At 43.5% G+C, this 19,617-nt stretch overlaps 1 protein-coding gene and 1 long non-coding RNA gene across 2 annotated transcripts; one reads left to right on the top strand and one right to left on the bottom strand.

Annotated features, from left to right (window-relative positions):
• Positions 1-3,108: 3,108 nt before the first annotated feature.
• LOC123444068 lies at positions 3,109-3,800 on the top strand. Its single transcript, XR_006630940.1, has 2 exons — positions 3,109-3,416; positions 3,516-3,800. It is a non-coding gene; the product is annotated as an uncharacterized LOC123444068 (long non-coding RNA).
• A 387-nt stretch (positions 3,801-4,187) lies between these two features.
• LOC123444067 (putative receptor protein kinase ZmPK1) lies at positions 4,188-9,120 on the bottom strand. The gene has a single exon (XM_045120673.1). It carries the CDS (start codon positions 6,730-6,732, stop codon positions 4,390-4,392), a length of 2,343 nt encoding a protein of 780 aa, XP_044976608.1. The 5' UTR covers positions 6,733-9,120; the 3' UTR covers positions 4,188-4,389.
• Between the last annotated feature and the right edge of the window lie 10,497 nt (positions 9,121-19,617).

Raw genomic sequence — 19,617 nt, 5'->3', positions numbered from 1 at the left:
CGCTCCAAGGCAAGATGATGGTCGGTGTGTTTTCTCTTTGGTGTAACCAACATTGTGTAACCCTAGTGCCTTTGGTATCTATATAAACCAGAGGGCTTTTATTCTGTAGTGCACGTTAAGATCATTACTCCTAAAGTTTTAGACCACTACATACGACCTCGAGGTAGATCAACTCTGTATCCGATACTTCACCAATAATATAAACAAAAGCAGGACATAGGGTTTTACCTCCTTCAAAAGGGCCCGTACATGGGTAAATATCGTCTCCCGTGTTCCGTGTTGCCCATCGATTCAAGATCCACAGTTCGGGACCCCCAACCCGAGATTCGCCAATTTTGACACCGACACATGGCTGCGCATCAAGTCCAAATCCAAATACCCAAACACCCAAAAAGCAGATTTTGATATATCAACCTCTCATCGATGCTGCTGGAGGAGAGCAGGAAACACGGGACAATGACGTACCTGGAGCCATGTCATTGATGGCATGAGGACCACGATGACGACGAAGACGTAGGAGGGTGATGGCAATGGGGGGTGCGAGGAGGAGCTCAGGAGGATGCATGCACACGAAGAGGATGGTTGAGTAAAGAAAAGCATCGACGATACGATTAGGTGAAATAATGTTCATTTTGCACTTTTGCCAATTCAACAAGTCTAGTCATCATCATTAAACTCAAAACTACCTAGGGAGAGATTTGTGAGGCTTTCAAAGACTTTGGCGTGATTTAACTGACTTGGGAGTTTAGGGGAATTTCTATCGAGTTGAAGGGATGAGAGGGGGTATATTTTTCTCCAAAACATTTGTTGCACAAAGCATATGAACTCAAATGTTGTAAAATGTGGGCCACAAGGCCCATGCCTAGGGGGTGTGGACAAAGGTGCGTGAATAGTTCAGTCATTTCCTCCCAAAACTTCCGCACACTCGTTGTCATCGGCCTCGGGCTCAAGCAGTATGGCACGACCCGTTTTTGATCCGAGCAATTTGTGCATCTAGCCATCCATGATTTAGCACGTCATCGACAAACCCGGTGGGGCCAACCCATGACTCAGGGTTGTCTCTACTTTGATTTATCCGAGGTTAGTTGTAATGAGTTTGAGGCAATTCATCCGCAAGAGCTATGTCTCCATCTCGCAGTCGAGATAGGCGGGCGAATAGGGGTTTCTTGGAGCGGGTTTCTATGTGTTTTTGTTTTTTTTCGTTTGTAGCTTTTCTTCCTTTTTCTTTTTTTTCTTTTTTTCTTTGGTTTCTTTGTTTCATTATCATTTTTCTCAGTTTCTTTTTTCTTTTTGATTTTCATCAGGCATTTTTCCTTTCTTTGAACACCTGCCATTGTTTTCACGCACAATATACTTATTTTGTATACATCCGGGACATTTTTAACACACATTTAATATTTTAAATACATGATTAACATTTCTTTCAATATATGTTTTAGTGTCTACATTTTAACATATGTTATGCATTTTGGTATACATCAGGACATTTTATACACGTTTAAGATGTTTCAAATACATACTTAACAGTTTTCCAAATATATATTTTGATGTCTATTTTTATCTGTATGCCTTACATTTTTCATATACATCAGTAACATACCATGCAAAAATATACAAGTAATTTTTCATACCGATTTGGTATTTTGAAATACATAATTAGCATATTTTTAAATATGTTTTATATCTACATTTTCATACATGTTGTATATTTGTCGTATATATAAGAACTTCCTTTTTATACTCCTTCCGTTCCTAAGTATATGACATCTTGGTAGTTTAACTAAAAAAACAAAACGGAGGAAGTACATGTTTAACATTTTTTAAATACATAATTAACATTTTTTACATTTTCATATACATTTTCTTGACACACATGAACATTTTTTGGTTACAAACATTTATTTTAATGTTATCAACATTCTTTTTAAATTATGGTACTCCTCTTATCGTTCAAGGATATGTATCTAGCATTGAAAAACGTCTAGATACATCCGTCTGAGCGACATGTAATATAGATCAAGTGAGTAACAAATTTTATACGTTGAGTTAACATTTTCCAAAATCTTGGTTTGACCACTTAGAGCATCTCTAGCACACCCCTTATAAATGATCAAATCCGTAAAAAAATTTGCATTTTACAGTTTTGGTCGAAAAAAATTCGAGAACAGAAACCGTAAAAGTGGTCCAACCCGTAAATATTTTAAGGAGCATGAAAAAGCCACACCCGAAACCCTTATATTTGAAGATTGAAAGGCCGAACCAAGGGGACCCTGTATACTGGTCAAATCTCATCGGAGGAAACACGCCACCGTGGAGTTTGCCGGAATCCTCCCTAAACTCGTCAGAATTCATCACCACACACTGGAAAAGGGCGCTGGACGCTGCAATCGATCATCGCCGATTCGAATTGGACGAGCTCGACCTCGCCGTGGCCTTCCATGACCTCAGCCTGGCTATCGGTATCCTCCCGACACAGCCGACAAAGGGGCACGACTCGGCCGACACGGCTGGCAACAGAGCAGGACAGTGTCGTCGGGAATGGGGCATGGCCAGTGGGCGACAAGCCGTGGCCGGCGAGGCTGGGCGCGACTGCGCGTGGTGATGGGGCGCGACCGACAGGGATGGGGCGCAGCTGATGGACGATGAGGCATGACCGACGGGCGACGGGGCGCGGCCGACGGAGTTGGACGAGACCGGCATGGCCGGCACAACCGGCTGGAGGAAGGGGCAGTAGCCGCCGGACCGAAGGAAGGAGCTCTTTATTCCAGATTTACACTTTGTTTTACAGTTTTTATTCGGCCATAGCTAAAATAGATCTTTAAAATACATTTTTTATCTGTATCTCAATTTTACAGTTTGCATTTTTATGGAAATGCTGAGGATGCTAGAGATGATTTAACTTTTTTTTTTAGAATCTAGAGATGATTTAACTAGTTGCACTCCTCGCAGCGAGCGAGGCATAGCCGCGCCCCAATTCATCGAACATCACCAGGGGCGACAAAGCTTTCTATTCCAGGCCAAGCTCATCGCAAAAAAAAAAAAAAAAAAAAAAAAGAAAGTTAAATGCACGCACCGCATCCACGATGTAACCCGATTCAGCTCCGCAGCTCGTTGTTCTCAGAACAACAACAACAAAAAAAACTCGTGCACGCCTCCGCCGCCCCCGCGCTCCCGGTCCCGGCCTTCCCCAGTTCCACGCCCCTGCCGTCTCGCTCCTCCGCGCCGCGCGCCCCGACCAGGCCGCCCGTCGGCTCTGTCCCCCGCGCTCAGGTCCCGGTTTTCTCCCTCACGGCTCCCCCGCCGCCCTGCGCGCCCTGGCCTGCCCCCGGTATCACCCCAGCTGCCATGGCCGTCCGACTACAACGCTACAAGAATCTTCATCATTTTGTTCTAGACTGAAAGAAGAACCCACCATGGTATATACCCTTTCCGTATTTTCAATAGTGCCTTTCTCCTGTCTGCTGATTGTTCTTTTAACATGTACAACCTTGGTAATTCATTGCATCGACATGGAGACCCGAGAGCACTAAGGCCCAATACACATGTGCACATTTGCACTCTTTCTGAACAGGAAGCTAAATCAGTCACTTTTGCTACTCCCAAGGATTGTAGACATTCAGAAATTGAACAGTGTCCTGAAAGACCAGTTAAGCTGATACAGTTATAAGTGCTAAAGTTTTCCCATTTTGCGGGGAAAAATAATTTGGCCCTGGTGCTCGATTTGTACTTTTTACCACCGTGACTAATAATGTAGTCCAAGGATGACTGGATCACTTTATTGATTATGTTACCAGCTGAAACTTCGACCATAAATTTGTGCCAAAATGTAGTGTTGCCATAGTACTAGATAGATGGACCATTCAAGTCAGTATTCCACTGCTAATTTAGCAAGAAAGTAATAGCTGAAATGGTTTGTGCGAGTATTTTAGCTAGCAAATTTCCTTTGAGATATCGGTCACATTTATCAGTATCGTATATTTGTACAAGATTTCCATGAGTGAATGTTGTGAGTTGTTAACTGGCTATTTACTAATAAGAGTCACGCGGTCTCTCATGGTTGCACCTAAGGGATCTCGAATGGAAGAACGAATTTTTGAAAAAACAGCACGAATCTTTGGAAGTTGTTACATGCTCTAAAAGATCAAACAGTAAGCAGACTAAATTCTTTTTTCTTCTGAAGGAAAAACTACACAAATGAGCCCACTATGTTTCATGCAGGAGTTCATATAAAAAAAAACATTCAATATAGTGCAGTTAGTGTTCCATCTACAGAAAGATTTACACAACCTGACATTTTCTCTAGCAACATTTTCTTTTACTTTCAAATATCAAACAATATACTAGACCAATTCTTCTTCTTGCAATTAATACACTGTTGTTTATTGCCGGTCACCGTGAGTAGGCTGGGTGATTGTCTTCGTCATCACATGCCAGTAGAGCTTTTACAATTTCATTCATTGTAGGTCTGCTGTTTCTTTCTTCGAGACAAGATAGAGCCAATTTCATCATTACCGCCACTTGCTCAGGATTGAAATGGCCATTCAGTCTAGCATCAGCTATAACCTTGACATCTCCACTCCCCAGCAATTCTTTAACTGCATGCACAAACTGTATAAACTCCACCTCTTTCCCATCCACTGTAATCCCACTTGAGATCCTATTTCCAGTCACAATTTCGAGAAGTACAACCCCATAACTGTATACATCAACCTTTGCATCGATCGGCAAATTCAGTGCCCACTCTGGCGCCATGTAGCCCATTGTTCCTCTCATGTGGGTGAGATTGAAACTGGAACTGTCTCTCTTTGAGAGTTTGGCTAGTCCGAAGTCTGCTATCTTTGCTTCGAAGTCTCGGGTCAGGAGTATGTTCTCTGGCTTTATATCACAATGGATTACCCACTCAAGGCACTCATGATGGAGGTACGCCAAGCCTCTTGCTGTTCCTAGTGCTATTTTGAATCGTTGGCTCCATGCCAGTAATCTCTCAGCACTTAGATTACCAAATATAAACTTGTCAAGTGATTCATTCTCCACATACTCGTACACCAGCAGTTTGTGTTGACCCTCAGAGCAAAAACCCCACATCCGTACTAAATTCATATGGTTGATCCTTCCGATTATATTCATTTCTGCCCAGAATTCCTCCTCACTATGTGAAACGCTAGTTAAGTTCTTCACTGCCACAACTCTCTTATCTTCAAGTACGCCTCTGTAAACAATTCCAGAGCCCCCTCTTCCAATCTCTTCCTTGAACTTTCCAGTCGCTTCCCTTAATTCCCTATAGATGAACATCCTGAACTGGCTCATTACAGTCCTATAGCCTTCTTCCATTGACTTAGGTATGTTTTGCTTGCTGTAAAGAAACGACCAGCTTGTACCGATAAAGAGCAAGACTAGAGCTCCCAGTATTGCTGCAAACACATAATAAATTGTATAACTCTTGTTGACATCATCCATTCCATACATACTTGCCGATCCTTGTACAATCACTGGAATATCCGGATTGCATGTAAGACGAGATTGTCTGGAGATGCTCATATTCTTGGGTAGTTTGATATAGTTGTCGCCAGGAAAATTTGGGGAGCTGTAACCATTGAAGAGTACAGCTTTGGTGTAGCAAAGTCCATATCCCACCTTGTACGTGAGAGCTGAGCAGGAGCAAATGTTCAAGCATGTCTTTTTACATTCTTCAAGTGAGGACACATTATTGGTCAGATCAAAGCCATAAAAGTCGGTTTGTGGGAGCTTGATGAAGTCATACTCTTCTGCTTTGCTGCAGCTTTTACTGAATTGTGGCTTGCAACCTTTGTTCCAGTTTTGCGGATCGGTCATCTCATATCCTGGGGGACATGAACACCTGAAACTTGGCAAGAATTCACATATCCCATTTTTTCCACACAGCCCATGCACATCACACAGTTTTGCTATAGCCTGCCATGATACTATCCAACTCCCATTTGACACATTCAGACTGTACATTCTGAGGTTTCCATCAGAACCAATTGTCAGCCTTCTCTTGACTCCATTACCCCAATCAGAAGCCTTGACATTCAGCCCATCACTTGAGAGGAAAAATCCTTCAGTGTCGAGGACTGCAATCCTAGAGCTGTTGTAGCTAGTCCGCCCATTTTGACGCACTGTGTAGTCTGCACTTGGCCAATAGATACTTGATATTTCTGGACTGTCATACATGAGGCGTAGCACATTGTCATTGTCAAAATAAAGGCTGTAATAACTGGAGACCAGCCTTGTATTTTTTGTGAAATTCTGCAAAGGCAGCAATGTATCTGTTGGTGAAGAGAAGCTTTCCCACAAAATTGCACCAGTGGAGCCTTTGATTACGAGGTTGCCAGTGTCAAGAAGAGAAGCCACCGTGCCCTTGCCAGAGCTTGTCTTGCTCTCCCAAGTTACGGTGCCATTAACATCAGTGAGGACCAAGTTTCCATTATGGTTCAGAGACACCATGGAACCATGGCCATTCACGAAGGACCTGGGGTTTGCAGACCATACAACAGTCTTTTCCATGGTGGTGCTGAACCAGATAGAGAAGGTGAATGCATTCTCTCCAACTTCATGGAAGCCGCAAGAGAAATCATCATTTGGTGAGGTAAGGAAGGTCTGCCTATGCTCTTCTACAGATAAGGATGAGCCAGTGCTTAGCGTCGACTGAGAATATGAGCATGGCAGAGCGGTGAGCAATGGAAGAATGATAAGGAAGAGGAATGTGTTCATTTTTCTTGGTGTTCAGCGAGTTGTTTGGCCGAAGGTACTGCTTCCATTTATGCTTGCTCTTTTCATCATGTATGTATGCGTGTGGTCGTAATTAATTTCCCACTTGCTGCGAAGGCCCTTTCATAGAGTCCAATTTGAACTCATGCTTCAGTTTCTTGGTCTAACATGCGGATAGGTTATTTTTTCTTTATGACGACTATCTTATCTCAGTCAGTCGCGGCAGCTTCTAGACAGAGGACTGTAATGGGATTTTTTTCCTATTTTGAAGTTGTCCTTTTTAGGAAGTTTGAAGTCCAAATTGACGTAAGATGCACGGTGGAAAATAGTTTGTCCCGTGGTTTTATTTCTGATTTTTTGCAATTTATGATTGTCCTTTTGTTTCATATTGGCATTGTTTTCTGAGCATTAGTTTATTATGGACCTTGATGATGTTGCTATTGAGCTGGTTATGAGATGCTAATCCTTGATTGAATCGGCGTCAGCATTAGTTTTTGTCTCGTCCCTATCCCCTAGTTCTTGTGTCTCTTTTTCTCGTTTTCTTTTTTCTTTCTTTGTGGGTTTTCATTCGGTTTTCCCTGATTAGCCGAGAATGTTGGGTTTTCGGGTCCAATTTTCCTTATAAAACCCCTGCCCCTCTCTGGGGTGATCTTGAAAAAAAAACCGGCATCGCTAAAACATTTTTCTTCCTCTGGGCAGCGATGATAATCATTTAGCAAGCTTGAGCTATATTTTCTTTTTGTGTGTTTATGTTATGCCGTCTTTGACATGCTATGGTAGCTATTGCCCACTTGAAGAGGTGGACAACTTGTTAGAAAAAAGAAGGGGAGGTGGACAAGCCACAAGTGGTTAGGCCGCCTGCATAATGCCCTGATAGCCATGGTGCCAGCGATCCTTAGCATGGAGCCATGGACTTCTGCATTATCATGGTATTGTCACTGTCCCCTGAAATGTCACGCAATGCCAAATTAAAGATCATGCTTGTTTTATTTTATTCCGGTCTGGGAATCTTCTTATACTTGCGTGCAAGGCAAAACTAAATACATGTTCCTAATAGGTCCCTTGCACAAGGAGTATTGATATACTAGGGATATGTTATATGATCATTGTAACCAAGTACAGTAGTACTCGTAGTTTGTTATTTCTTTCTTTCTTGTAGCACTTCACTATGCTTCTCCATCTTCCTTGAAGAGATTTGAAGTAGCATAGAAGTTTCTTCACGTTGGATAGGCCTTGATCTGTATGACATCCTTGTGACATCCCCGCTGTCCGTTCTGCCTTCTGGGTTTCCCGTTGTAATTCCTGGGGCTCGGACTAATTCTTGGCCAAGCTTGGGCCTTGACAAGGCAAGCAATTCTACTCCAGCCGGGAGGAATACCCTTGTGAGATTGGTGCTCACGCGGTCAAGCCCATTGCTATCTACTCCCTCAGTCCTAGAATATAAGGTGCATATTTTTTCGTAAAAATCAAATATTTGGATGTTTTTACAAAGAATATAGAATAAAATATTAATATCTGCAATACCTAATAATAGATAAACAGAAATGATAAATCATGAACGTTCGGGATTTAACCATGGCAAATTGAATGTTTTCGATGGCAATTTTAGTGACGCATGGATGAAAAGTTTAGTTGACACACACAACAATTTTCTTGAAAAAATACACCGAGTATGGATTTGCTATGCATGTCAATTAAACTTGTCATCCTCGTGTCACCAAAATTGCCGTAAAAAACGTTTGATTTGGTTTGGTCAAAAATTGAACGTTCGGGCGTTATTAGATCCTAGGTAAAATACAAAAATACTTTTCATGATGGATCAAATGGTATATATTTGATATTGTAGATATATGTTTTTGTCTAAATATTTGGTCAGACATGCACATGTTTGTCTTTGAAAAAATAAATCAATACACCTTATATTTTAGACTAAGGGAGTGTCAACTAACTTCCGTTGACTTCCCACTGGGGTTGAAGAGGTCTTTCGGCAAGGCGACTAGAGCTTTCTTGTGATCAGGTACCACTAGTGCCTCTGGCTGAAAATGCAAAGTCAATTGAGACTACCGTGTAGCATGGTACTGCATCCTGGTTGTCGTGAGTGCACTGAATGACTGAATCACGTACAACTCTTGCTTAAATCGTCCTCCCAAACTGTCTGCTACAAACTTCACGGCAATTAAAGGAAGGATTCATTGAACAATGTATAGTGCCCAGAGGCGGAGTTAGCGAATTGCCAAAGCCAGGACACGTTGTAAACTAAAGTTTACTTTGGTCTATCAAGCACCACAAGTATTATATATTTAGATAATGTCATGTGCAATATAAACACTAATCTTTCCTATAACATATGAAAGTAAAAAAAAAAACACAACACCAAATAACCCGCTAAAGAGTAGCCACACAATCAAACCTTTTGACACCGATGTCATTGTCATAGACTCAACACTGATCATATTATGTTCATGTTCACCACTTGGTTGTGGATCTTCCGATGATTCCAATTGTGAATTTCTTCCAGTGTAACAAAAAATCTACTCAATTCTGAAATTTGAAAAAGCATAACTAAGATTGGACACACTCAGTATTCAATTGCAAAATTAACGTAGTTAATAGAGAACGACTTACCTAGTTGTCACGTGCCATGGGTAGCCCTCGCGGTTGACAGTTTGCCCCTATTTTTGGCCTCCTAGTTGTGGGTTGCGCAGTTAGGATACTTGCCGGTGATGTTCGCGTGGCTACTAGGCAGTTTGCCAACGCCAGCACTAAAGAGCCACTGTCCGCCGAGCCGGAGTTGAATTCCCATGGGAGGAGTCACCGCCTTGGCCTTCACGCTTGCGTTTTCGATCGTGACCGTAGCATGCCTGACATAAGGCCACGTCATGTGCCATCTCTCTTGCCGGACGATCTTCGGTACTCTGCACTCCACATTCCACCGATGGCTGAAGTAGCTATGGTAATAGGCGCACAGTCGCGAGTGTCTCGTCGCCGAGTCCCTCATTTTCATGAGCAAAGGAGCAAGTCGATTCACCTTTTTGAACTTCTCACGAGCTGGGTAGGCTTTTTTGTTGAGGGGTAAATCAAAGTTTATTCAACAGAAGCAATAATGTGTGGGATAGAATTTGGATCATGGGGTTGGTCCAACCAGACGTGACGCCCTTGACCAAGAAAAAGAGGATACTTGGCTAGACTATATGCTTCCGTGTTGATAACATGACCTGCAAAAGTTAAATTACACTGAAAAAGTGTTGCTCTAAGGGTAATCTCGTGAACTATGAGAAACATATTTTCTACTGTTTCCTTTAGCGATATATGTTGCCATCTGTTTAGAATCTGACGCAATAACGAAATTATGCAAATGATGATCTTCTTCAAGGGCCAAAGCTTTTGTGCATGCTATAGCCTCCAATATGGCCGGGTCCTTGACACCGGCAATGACCGAAGTCGAGTTGACACCGTCCTTGTCTATCACGACTTACTATCGTGGCCGATCCTCCTCTTCGGCTTCTAAGTCCCACATCTACATGGATTTTAACGTAGCCAATTGGAGGTGCCTTTGGTCGACAAGTTGGAGGTTGTGGTATGCCTCCCATTGTGTTGGTTGTTTGCTTCTTTGTGATCATTTCAAGCTCGGCAACAAAGCTTATGAAAAAGGAATGAGTAGCTTGCAGAGTTTGAAAAATTCCTTCATGAATCGCCTTGCATCGAGTTGACCATATTTCCCATAGGGTGACTGAAAGTAGCACGAAGAGATAATGCAGTAAGTCTATAAGTGTGAAAAGCCACTCCTTGATATTTGGTTCGGTTGTGGACACTAGTTTCTATTGAAGATCCTCATCAACTAGATCCTAGTTGCATCTAGATGTTGTACAATTAATCAAAGAGTGCCTCCACGAATCTGATGACCCACTGTAAGGGCATATTTTCACCCTAGTGGTTTTGGTGATTGATGACAATGCATTTACGGACTAATCGTGTGCATTAAGCCTTTCAAATATTTCATCATATGGCACAAGAAAATTCTTGGCCCTCGGTGGATTAGAGTGAAGATGGTTTCTTTCATGCATTTCATTTTCGGTGGATTTGAGTCGTAGGAGAACCAAACTATTAAGCGAGGGTCCACATCAAAAAGGTTTGGGTGGAATCAACAGGTACACATTCTTTTGCACCCATGTTCCTTTCCCGCATCTTTGGAGCTCCGACGTTGTCTTTGTGCTAGTTCGGAAGGAACCAAGCGGTAGTACCGCTCTGGGCAGTGGTATTACCTCTTATCTACGGTAGTATCGCTCTGGGCACTGGTAGTACCTCTTATGGGCGGTAGTGCCCTTGCCCAGTGTCGCGTGTTGTACCGTTGGCTTTGATGTCTCGACATTTTTCGTGTCGGGTTGAGCGGTTTCTGGCCGGTAGTACGGTGCGGTAGTACCGCTGTTACTACTGTGCCACTACCACCCTTCCTTCTAGGCCTGGAACCCTGAGCGAACTAAGAGCGGTAGTAGGAAGCGGTACTACCTATTATCTGTGATGGCATCACTCTGGGCAGCGGTAGTACCTCTTAGGAGGAACTACCTTCATCCCTCCTTCCTATCTGTGTCCATGGGCTGTTGCACTGCAACCCCAGAGGTAGTACGATTGGGGAGAGCGGTAGTACCGCTTCGGCGGCACTACCGCCTCTTGGCCTCGTGCCATTACACTGTGTGGCTGGCTCTATCGCCCAAGCGGTAATACTGCTCTCATGAGCGGTAGTATCACTTGTGTTCGGGTTGAATGGGGATAACAGTTGGATTTGTCCTCCCACTATATAAAAGGGGTATTCTTCCTGAAGAAGACTACCTCTCCTAACCCTATGCTCCATTTTCGCCCGATCTCACTCCCTAGCCAACACAACATGTTGATCTTCTAGGGTTTGCTTGAGAAAGACTTGATCTACACTTCCATCAAGAGAAATTTGATCCCCCATTAATCCCTTGTGGATCTTGTTACTCTTGGGTGTTTGAGCACCCTAGACGGTTGAAGTCACCTCGGAGCCACAATCCATTATGGTGAAACTTCGTGGTGGTGTTAGGAGCCTCCAATTAAGTTGTGGATATTTCCCCAACCATGTTTGTAAAGGTTCGGTCGCCGCCTTTAAGGGCACCACAAGTGGAATCACGGCATCTCGCATTGTGTGAGGGCGTGAGGATAATATGGTGGCCTTAGTGGCATCTTGGGGAGCATTCTACCTCCACACCGCTCCAATGGAGACGTAGTTCCCCTCGAAGGGAAGGAACTTCGGTAACACATTCTCGTTTTCATCAGTTTCACTTGTGGTTACTTCTTACCTTTACTTTGTGCTTATTACTTGCTTGCTTGATTGTTGTTGTCGTCGTCGTCGTCGTCGTCGTTGTTGTTGTTGTTGTTGTTGTTGTTGTTGTTGTTGTTGTTGTTGTTGTTGTTGTTAGAATCACATAGGTTGCCCACCTAGTTGCATATCTAGACAACCTATTTGTTGCTAAATCTAATTTGTTAAAAAAAGCTAAAATTTGGCAGTTGCCTATTCACCCCTCCTCTAGCAACCATATTGTTCCCTTCACCCACACACCCCGCAATACAGATTATCTGGCATGTGTCTATGAGCCCTCACGTCTTAACTTGGCAATGAGGGTTTTGAGAGTCTCCATAGGAACATTCTAATCTTGGATGTCACTTGAGTTTTCCATAAAGTTTTTGCACGACCCTTCCTCGACTGTCACGGTAGAGGAGCCTGTTGTACCTCTAGCTAGGCCTCCCACCTTTATATCGTTGCAACCAACATCCGATAGGTTGATTTGACTACGAAGTTTCCGTTCTTTTTGAAGTTCTAGCTCCAGAAATCTGGGATGTTGCGGGTACACGTTGGGTTTCCTAGAATAGTTCGGGTGTCCATCACCAAGAAGACCTCATCGACATGATGCTTATCCCATGTTGCAGTTGTATGATCACTGAGCTCTGAAATCATAGTTGTCGAGTTGGCAACTAAGAAATCATAGGGCTTTATCGTTTAATCTCTTAGTAGTCAGGTATCCTCCCAGATGCGCGTTGTTTCGCCATTAATAATGCACTGAATCAAACCATGTTTAAGTGCGTCTCTACCTTTAGTAATCACCCTCCAAATCTGGTTTGGATGGCGCCCAATGTTGCATGCAAGATCATGGTATTGGGGAAATATATGTCTTTCAACAAGCGAACACTTAGGGACTCCAGATTTTGAAGTAGACGACATACATGTCGTGCTAGCATCGCAAGGTTAAAAGATTCAAAGTCCTTGAATCCTAAGTCATCCACTCCCTTTTGTTGTGTCGTGCCCTTCCACGACACCCAATGTGCCTTGTGGTTACCGTCCCTACTGCCCCACCAAAATTTCCTTATTAGCATATTCAGGTGTTTACATAAACCCCTTGGAAGTTTGAAGAATGAGATAGAGAAGACAAGTAAGGCATGACCAACTTCTTTGATTAAAACCTCTTTACCTGCAATAGACATGGTTTTCTCTATCCATCCCTACACTTTACTCCACAAACGATCCTTGAGGTATTTGAAGGCACCATTTTTCAAACTCCCAATATCTAAAGGCATGCCCAAATATTTCTCATTTAAAGCAAACCTTTGATCTCCAACTAAGTATTTTCCATGGCCCCTCTACTAAAGAAGATGGAAAATTTTACAAAGTTTATATGTTGGCACTACCCGTTGGAATTATGCCCTAGATGTTGGAAATGTGCCCTAGAGGCAATAATAAAATGGTTATTATTATATTTCCAGTTCATGATAATTGCCTATTATTCATGCTATAAGTGTATTAACCGAAAACCATAATACATGTGTGAATACATAGATCACAATGTGTCCCTAGTGAGCCTCTAGTTGGCTAGCTCGTTGATCAATGGATGATCATGGTTTCCTCATCATGGACATTGGATGTCATTGATAACGGGATCACATCATTAGGAGAATGATGTGATGAACAAGACCCAATCCTAAACATAGCACTAGATCGTATTGTTCGTATGCTAAAGCTTTTCTAATGTCAAGTATCTTTTCCTTAGACCGTGAGATTGTGCAACTCCCGGATACCGTAGGAGTGCTTTGGGTGTATCAAACGTCAAAACGTAACTGGGTGACTATAGAGGTGCACTACGGGTATCTCCAAAAGTGTCCGTTGGGTTGGTACGAATCGAGACCGGGATTTGTCACTCTATGTGACGGAGAGGTATCTATGGGCCCACTCGATAGAACAACATCATAATGAGCTCAGTGTGACTAAGGAGTTAGCCACGGGATGATGTGCTACGAAACGAGTAAAGAGACTTGACGATAACGAGATTGAACAAGGTATGGGGATACCGATGATTGAATCTCGGGCAAGTATCATACCGATAGACAAAGGGAACTGCATACAGGATTAAGTGCATCCTTGACATCGTGGTTCATCCGATGAGATCATCCTGGAACATGTGGGAACCAATATGGATATCCAGACCCCTCTATTGGTTATTGACCGGAGAGTGTCTCGGTCATGTCTGCATGCTTCCCGAACCCGTAGGGTCTACACACTTAAGGTTCGATGACGCCAGGGTTATATGGGAATAGTGTATGAGGTCAGTGAAGGTTGTTAGGAGTCCCGGATGAGATCCTGGACGTCACGAGCAGGGCCGGCTCTGGCCCAGGGCAGCAGGGGCGACGGCCCGGGGCCCGGCCGAAATAGGGGCCCATATTTTGTAGAGAATACGTATGTATAGGTGAGAGTAGAGAGAAAAAAGGCTTGTCTACCAAGGCGTACAACCAGCCCAGGAAGGCAACCATCCACGCACGGAACTACGGAAGGGAATCGTGTTTTGGTCTTCCTGATCGCACGGCGGCAGTTCCGTGTTTTCGCTCGTCTTTTCGTTTTCCTGATCCACTCGTCGTCGCCCTTCGTGCACTCGCCGTCTCGTCCACTCGCCCGACGGCCTGACTGCACTGCATCCCTGTCCCTGATATCCCCGCCCCGCCCGACGTTGTGTCCGTCTCGGCAAGAAATCTTGGGCAGGAAAAGACGACCAAGATTAGCAGGCAGGATAGGTAATTTCAGAATTCAGATCAAAACTATGTCTCTATGTCTATAAAACTGTGGTGGGCGACTCTATTTTCTTGTGTTATATGTTCTTAGTCTAAAATCTTGATTGGGCCCATTGATGAGTTTGCCCCGGGGCCTTCGAAATCGTTGAGCCGGCCTTGGTCACGAGGAGCTCCGGAATGGTCCGGAGGTGAAGATTGATATATAGGATGAGGGGTTTTGGACACCGAAAATGTTTCGGGCATCACCGGTAACGTACGGGGACCATCGGAAGGGTTCCGGGGGTCCACCGGGAGGGGCCACCAGCCCCAAAGGGTGACATGGGCCAAAAGGTGGAAGGGAACCAGCCGAGAGTGGGCTGGTGCACCTCCCACCAAGGCCCAAGGCGCAGGTTGAGAGGGAAGGGGGGGAACCCTAAAGCAGATGGGCCCAAGGCCCATCTGGGGTGCGCCACACCCCCTCCCTTCCTGGCCGCCACCACCATCCCTAGATGGGGGCGGCCGCACCCCCTTGGGGTGGGAACCCTAAAGGGGGCGCCCCTCCCTCTCCCCCTATTTATAGTGGAGGGTTTGGCCTTTGGAGAACACACAGAAATCGTTTCCTCCCTCTCCAGGTAGCCCGGTTTTTCCTCCTCTTCCGCGCAGCTTGGAGAAGCTCCGTCGGAATCCCTCGTAGCTCCACCGCCACCGCGCCGTCACGCTGCCGTAGCTCTCCCTCAACCTCTCCCTCCTCCTTGCTGGATTAAGGTGCGGGAGACGTCGCCGGGCTGTACGTGTGTTGAACGCGGAGGTGCTGTGGTTCGGCACGTAGATCGGAATCACACCGCAATCTGAATCGCTGCGAGTACGACTCCATCGACCGCGTTCCAGTAACGCTTCCCCTTAGCAATCTTCAAAGGTATGAAGATGCTCTACCCCATTACTCGTTGCTGGTTTCTCCATAGATAGATCCTTGTTTGGCGTAGGAATTGTTTTGAAATTACTGCGTTCCCCAACAGTGGCATCCGAGCCAAGGTTCTATGCGTAGATTCTATGCACGAGTAGAACACAAAAGTTGTGGGCGCTGAATATGTCAATTGATTGCCGTAACTAGTCTTATCTTGATTAGGTGGCATCGTGGGATGAAGCGGCCCGGACTGACCTTACACGTACGCTTATGTGAGACAGGTTCCACCGACTGACATGGACTTGTTGCATAAGGTGGCTAGCAGGTGTCTGTCTCTCCCACTTTAGTCGGATCGGATTCGATGAAGAGGGTCCTTATGAAGGGTAAATAGCATTGGCATATCAACGTTGTGGCTATCACGTAGGTAAGAAGCGTTCTTGCTAGAAACCCAAATCAGCCATGTAAAACTTGCAACAACAATTAGAGGACGTCTAACTTGTTTTTGCAGGGTATGCTATGTGATGTGATATGGCCGAAAGAATGTGATGTTACATGTGTGATGTATGAGATTGATCATGTTCTTGTAATAGGATTCACGACTAGCATGTCGATGAATATGACAACCGACATGAGCCATAAGAGTTGTCTTAATTTATTGTATGAGATGCAAACGCCATGTGATTACTTTACTTTATTGCTAAACGTTAGCTATAGTAGTAGAAGTAATAGATTGGCATGACGACTTCACAAAGACAATGATGGATATCATGGTGTCATGCCGGTGATGATGATGATCATGGTGCCCCGAAGATGGAGATCCAAGGAGCAAGATGATAATGGCCATATCATGTCACTATATGATTGCATGTGATGTTTATCATGTTTTACATCTTATTGCTTAGAATGACGGTAGCAACGATAAGATGATCCATCATAAATTTTTTGAGAAAGTATTCCCCTAAGTGTGCACCATTGCGAAGGATCGTTGTTTCACAGCACCACGTGATGATCGGGTGTGATAGATTCTAACGTTCGCATACAACGGGTGTAAGCCAGTTTACACACGCAGAACACTTAGGTCGACTCGACGAGCCTAGCATGTACAGACATGGCCTCGAATACGGGAGACCAAAAGGTCGAACATGAGTCCTATAGTTGATACGATCAGCATGGAGATGCTCACCATTGATGACTAGTCCGTCTCACGTGATGATCGGACGCGGGCTAGTCGACGTGGATCATGTTTCACTTGGATGACTAGAGGGATGTCGATCTGAGTGGGAGTTCATTGAATAATTTGATTAAATGAACTTAATTATCATGAACATAGTCAAAAGGTCTTTGCAAATTATGCTTGCGCTATAGCTCTACGGTTTTTGATATGTTCCTAGAGAAAAACTTAGTTGAAAGATAGAAGTAGCAATTATGCGGACTGGGTCCGTTAACTAAGGATTGTCCTCATTGCTGCAGAGAAAGGCTTACGTCCTTAATGCACTGCTCGGTGTGCTGAATCCCAAGCGTGGTCTGTGGATGTTCCGAACATCTGACATACACGTTTTTTGATAACTACTCCCTCCGTTCCTAAATATAAGACCTTTTAGAGATTGTATACTATAAACTACATACGGATGTACATAGACATATTTTAGAGTATAGATTCACTTATTTTGCTCCGTATGTAGTCTCCTAGTGAAATCCCTAAAATGTCTTATATTTTGAAACGGAGGGAGTACATGATAGTTCAGTGCACAATGCTTAAACGACTTAGAATTGAGGCGTTAAAGATGTTTCGAATGTCGCGGGACATATGAGATGTTCCAAGAGATGAAATTGGGATTTCATGCTCGTGCCCTTGTTGAGAGGTATAAGACCTCCGACAAGATTATTTGCCTACAAAGCAAGGGAGAAAAACTCAATCATTGAGAATGTGCTCAGATTGTCTGAGTACTAAAATCGCTTGAATCGAGTGGGAGTTGATCTTCCAGATGAGATAGTGATAGTTCTCGAGAGTCACTCCCACCAAGCTGCTAGAGCTTCGTGATGAACTATAAAATATCATGGATAGATATGATGATCCTTGAGTTATTTCTCTATGTTTGACACCGCGAAAGTAGAACTCAAAAGGAGCATCATTGTTGATGGTTAGTAAAACAACTAGTCTCAAGAAGGGCAAGGGCAAGAAGGGATACTTCATGAAACAACAAACCAGTTGCTGCTCTAGTGAAGATACCCAAGGTTGAACCCAAACCCGAGACTAAGTGCTTCTGTAATGAGGGGAACAGTCACTGAAGAGCAACTACCCTAGACACTTGGTAGATGAGAAGGCTGGCAAATTCGACAAAAGTATATTGGATATACATGATATTGATGTGTACTTTACTAGTACTCCTAGTAGCACCAGGGTATTAGATACCGGTTCGGTTGCTAAGTGTTAGTAACTCGAAATAAAAGCTACAGAATAAACGGAGACTAGCTAAAGGCAAGGTGGCGATAAGTGTTGGAAGTGTTTCCAAGGTTGATGTGATCAAACGTCGCACGCTCCCTCGGCCATCGGGATTAGAGTTAAACCTAAATAATTGTTATTTGGTGTTTGCGTTGAGTATAAACATGATTAGATTATGTTTATTGCAACACGGTTATTCATTTAAAAGAATAATGGTTATTCTGTTTACTTGAATAATACCTTCAATGGTCTTGACCTAAAATGAATGGTTTATTGAATCTCGATCGTAGTGGTGCACATGTTCATAATATTGTTGCCAAAAGATACAAGGTAGTAATGATAGTATCACTTACTTGTGGCACTGCTACTTAAGTCATATTGGTATAAAATGCATGAAGAAGCTCCATGCTGATGGATCTTTGTACTCACTCATTTTTGAAACGTTTGAGACATGCAAACCATGCCTGATGGTATAAACGCATGAAGAAACTCCATGCGGATGGATCATTTGGACTCACTTGATTTTTGAATCACTTGAGACATGCAAATAATACCACATGGGCAAGATGACTGAAGGCCTCGTTTTCCAGTGATATGGAACAAAAAGGTACCTTGTTGGAAGTAATACATTTTGATGTGTGCAGTCCAATGAGTAGTGAGGCACGTAGTGGATATCATTATGTTCTTACTTCAGAGATGATTTGAGTAGATACTAGTGTATTTACTTGATGAAACACAAGTCTGAATTATTGAAAGGTTCAAGTAATTTCAGAGTGAAGTTGAAGATCATCGTGATAAAGAGGATAATATGTCAGCGATGTGATCGTGGAGATAAACATATATATCTGAGTTACGAGTTTGGTAAACATTTAAGATAATTTGAAAATTGTTCCACGTGAAAATTGTTTCACAACTCATGCCACCTAGAAAACCATAGTGTGATGGTGTGTCCGTATGTCATAGTCGTGCCTTATTAGATATGGTGCATACTATGATGTCTCTTATCATATTACCACTATCGTTTATGGGTTAGGCATTAGAGATAACCGCATTCACTTTTAAAGAGGGCACCACGTAATTCCGTTGAGATGACGCCGTATGAATTATGGTTTAGAGAAACCTAAACTATCGTTTCTTAAAAGTTTGGGGCTGCGATGCTTATTTGAAAGAGTTTCAGCCTAATAAGCTCTAACCCAAAGCGGATAAATGCATCTTCATAGGACACCCAAAACAGTTGGGTATACCTTATGTCTCAGATCCGGAAGCGAAAGTGTTTGTTTCTAGTAACGGGTCCTTTTTCGAGGAACAGTTTCTCTCGAAAGAATTGAGTGGGAGTATGGTAGAAACTTGATGAGGTTACTGAACCATCACCTCAACCAGTGTGTGTAGCAGGTCGCAGGAAGTTGTTCCTGTGGCGCCTGCACCAATTGAAGTGGAAGCGGATGATAGTGATCATGAAGCTTCAGATCAAGTCACTACCGAACCTCGTAGG

The sequence above is a fragment of the Hordeum vulgare genome, chromosome 3H, assembly GCF_904849725.1.
Source record: "Hordeum vulgare subsp. vulgare chromosome 3H, MorexV3_pseudomolecules_assembly, whole genome shotgun sequence".
Lineage (NCBI taxonomy): Eukaryota > Viridiplantae > Streptophyta > Magnoliopsida > Poales > Poaceae > Hordeum > Hordeum vulgare.
Note: the sequence above shows the minus strand (reverse complement) of the source record. Positions and strands in the feature narration are given on the sequence as shown.

Excerpts from the sequence above, each read along its gene's own strand:
- LOC123444067 (XM_045120673.1), bottom strand. The coding sequence starts at position 6,732 with ATGAACACATTCCTCTTCCTTATCATTCTTCCATTGCTCACCGCTCTG.